Source organism: Poecilia formosa, unplaced genomic scaffold (genome assembly GCF_000485575.1).
Source record: "Poecilia formosa unplaced genomic scaffold, Poecilia_formosa-5.1.2 Scaffold495, whole genome shotgun sequence".
Taxonomy (NCBI): domain Eukaryota; kingdom Metazoa; phylum Chordata; class Actinopteri; order Cyprinodontiformes; family Poeciliidae; genus Poecilia; species Poecilia formosa.
The window spans coordinates 288,703-292,277 of NW_006800434.1; the positions used below are offsets into that span (position 1 = coordinate 288,703).

Sequence of the window (3,575 nt, forward strand, 5' to 3'; positions counted from 1 at the left end):
CTGGCCTGCACAGGGTCCTGACCTCAACCTGATAAACACCTTTGGGATGAATTGGAGTGGAGACTGAGAGCCAGGCCTTCTCTTCCAACATCACTATGTGACCTCACAAATGCACTTCTGGAAGAATGGTCAAAAATCCCTATAAACACTCCTAAACTTTGAGAGCTGAAGAGTTAAAGCTGTTCTAGCTGCAAAGCATTAGGAATGGAATGTCAGTTAAAGTCACCACCAAGTCAAGGCAGGTGAATGAATACTTTTGACAATATAAGTTATTACTGAAATGACTGGAGAGTAGGGTAGGACTCTGGTCCAGTACTCGGTTGGTTTGAATTTTACATAAAGAACATGGATTTCTTTGTTTCAATAGTTGATTTCTTATGGAAGAGGACAGAAGTTAAATGTGGGGTACCACAAGGTTCGATCCTAAGACCCTCTTACTTAAAATATCTATATGCTCCCACTAGCTCAGGTTATAACAGGAAATAAGATTGGTTACCATAACTATGCAGGATGTTATGATGTCGCCAGGTGACTTTGAACCCATACAAGCACTAAACGGATGCTTGGAATAGATAAATGTGTGAATGTGCCATGACATTCTCCTGCTGAACAGAAACAAAACTGAAATTATCTTTGGACCGATCTAGAATCAACACTCAGCTTCAGCTATTACTGCTAGAAAATAGCAATCATGCCCAAACTCTGGGATTAGTGATGGACTCTGACCTGAATATTCATAGCCACATAAAGACAGTTACAAAGTCAGCCTTCTACCACCTGAAGAACATTTTCAGGATTACAGGACAAGTGTTTCAGCGAGCTCTAGAGAAACTCATCTATGTGTTTAACTTTATTTGCATTGATTACTGCAACAATGTCTTCACATGTCTGCCTAAAAAAACAAAACAAAAAAACAAACAAATCTGACGGCTGCAGCTGATGCAGAAGGCTGCTGCTCACATTTTCACAAAAACCAGGAAAATAGAGCACATCGCCCCAATTCTAAAGTCCTGACACTGACTTTGTGTGTTATACAAATAAACTAGTGAGAGAGAGAAAAATATCCTTGAATTTTAAAGGGTAGTGTTCTAATCCTTAAGGTAACAACCCTCATTTCCTTCTAATGCTGTTTGTTCGTTCTTCCTTTTTTAGGGTCATACAGTTATTCGTTCAGCCAATACCAGCCTGCCTCCAATGCTTATGTCCCAACGAGTGATAGCCCCCAGTCCATCCCAACTACAGGGCCAGAGGGTGTCCTCCAAAACTGGGATGCCACGATCCAGCTCATCCAGCATGACCAGTGCGGTAAACTATCAGCAGGTGGAAATTTCTCCTGGCCTCATTTGTTCAAGCTTTAACTGTTTTTTTTTTTTTTGTTGTTGTTGTTGTTGTTATTGTTTTGACCAATGAAAGAGAATTGGTCAGTGGCTAGAATAAAGTTGTCTACCATAGCCTATTTAAGATGTTTGACAAGGTTTTAGTTCTGTGGCCAGTTACTTCACTTATATAGATATTTAGAGATCATCTCAAGGCAATAAAAAGACCCAAAAGTTTTTTTCTATTCACATATGAACACTCAGGCTTTTAAAGATGCTATGGGAAAAAAAACATCCCTTTAACTTTGTTGTAATCCTGCACGGCTGCATCTTTGATTCCCAGCCATTTATTACATGTCTTTCCCTTCTTTCTTTGCACTTCTTTCCTGACCGCACCACCAGTGACAAAAAACTTAACACTTTATTTGAAGGGTTGTGAATAAGACTGACATGACAGTCAGAAACATGACATAACACCTGCCATGAACCTCAGTAAGTCTTCATGAATATTTGACTGTTGTCATAAGGTGTCATTCGGTAAATCATGACACTTTAATACAAAGTTGACATTATTCAAAATGTCTTCATTATGACAGCTTGACATTAATCTAGACAAAAATGCAATTCATATTCCCACTATCTGAAATAAAGCGAAACAAGTAGGACCAACAATAAAGATTTCATTAAGCTTTATTACACTGTCAAATGATTTAATAACAGTCAATAACAATTTCTTTTACATGAAGTGGAACAAGAAGCACCAGTTATGAATGTCATTAAGTGTTATTACAGTGTCATTAATATTAACTTTTACCTCAAGTAAAGTGAAACAAGTAGCGACAGTTATGAAGATGTGTCATGATTTGTCGGTGTTGGTGAGGAGGTAGACGCAGGTAGGCCCAGGTTGACATTGTAAAAGTTGATTTTTTTGAAGAAAACACAGGAACGCAAGGAACTGGCTGAAGACAAACAAAGAGACATGAGACGCATGACAGCAGAACAGACTGGTATGACACGACTAGGACCCGACAAGAGACAAAGACAACAGGTGAGTTTAAATGCACAAGGAGGGTAATCAGGGAAGAAACAGCTGGGATCAATCAACAGATAGGACAGGACATCACAGAGACTCACAGGGGAACAGGACACAGAAAAACCAAGAAATAAATACACAAACACAGATCACCACAAGATGTCATTAAGTGTCATTACAGTGTCATTAATATTAACTCTTACCTCAAGTGAAGTGAAACACACTGGACTATTTATAACTGCCATCATAGCTGTAGAACAAACCCTTTGTACATTGGAATAAAACAAAATATAAATTGTTTTTCAGAGGGTTTAACGTCTGGTCAGTATGTTGTTACTCTGAAATACAGATTGAAAAACTAAAACAGAATTACTTATTCTGTAACTTAAGAAAATAGTTTCTTTCAACAGTAATTTTTTTTTTGCTTTGATTGTGTCAGCCATCTCCGTTATAATCTTCCTGTAATGCTCTGAAAACAGGAGATCTTCTTCTTCTCTTCATTTCCTGACAACTGCTCTTTGAAAGTGTCCAGGAATGCTCAGAAATTACAGCTGTAGTTACAGCAATAGTTAATCATGGAGAAAACCTTTTCATGAATTCAAACTTGGTGAATCTCTTCTGGACATTCTCATAGTCGGTGATGACTCAATTCATTGCGGTCACTTAAAAAAAGAACAAAAACAAAAAACAATGTCATCATAATTCAGCATTTATTTAAATACCATTTCAAAAATGCCCCTTTCTGCACACTGTCAGAATGGTAGACTGGCAGACACATGTCTCGTTAACATGACTGTTTGTTATGAAGTGCAATACAATTATTTCTTAACACAAATAGCATAACTAAAGCTGAACAAAATTATTCTGATCAAATATTTGTTTGGCAGAAGTTCAGACAGACTGCCACTGTTATTCAGATTACATCATTTAACGTATAGTTTTAGGCACGAGTGTATCTTTTCACTTAATGAGCATTCAAAATTATTTCCAACCAGATACTCTGACTTATTGATGTTTACAAGAAGTTTATTAATAAATAAATGGATTTAACACCAGTTTTTAGTTTTCTGCCCTTACCTGGCCGTCCACCCCACTTCACCTGGAGAAAATAGTAACACAAAAATGACTTACCTAATTTTCTTTGGGAATATTTCATCTGCTTCTTTCTCTTTGGTCAAATAGGAACTTCTTTCTCTGGTGGCTGGTCCTCATTATCATCCTCCACA

At 37.5% G+C, this 3,575-nt stretch overlaps 1 protein-coding gene and 1 long non-coding RNA gene across 4 annotated transcripts in view; one reads left to right on the forward strand and one right to left on the reverse strand.

Moving 5' to 3' along the window:
• Positions 1-3,575, forward strand: part of gatad2b (GATA zinc finger domain containing 2B) — a 27,618-nt gene that overhangs the window by 10,767 nt on the left and 13,276 nt on the right. Inside the window, exon 2 of one of the 3 annotated variants that reach the window (XM_016664545.1) lies at positions 1,153-1,305. In XM_016664545.1, the coding sequence (XP_016520031.1) occupies positions 1,153-1,305 (153 nt within the window). Of the gene's footprint in view, positions 1-1,152; positions 1,321-1,834; positions 2,365-3,575 lie in introns of those variants that run through there. The other 2 variants (XM_007578870.2, XM_016664546.1) reach the window with 2 other exon arrangements.
• Positions 2,912-3,575, reverse strand: part of LOC103156723 (uncharacterized) — a 2,623-nt gene continuing 1,959 nt past the window's right edge. Inside the window, exon 2 of the long non-coding RNA XR_478176.2 lies at positions 2,912-3,011. This is a non-coding gene — a long non-coding RNA (uncharacterized LOC103156723). The remainder of the gene's footprint in view (positions 3,012-3,575) is intronic.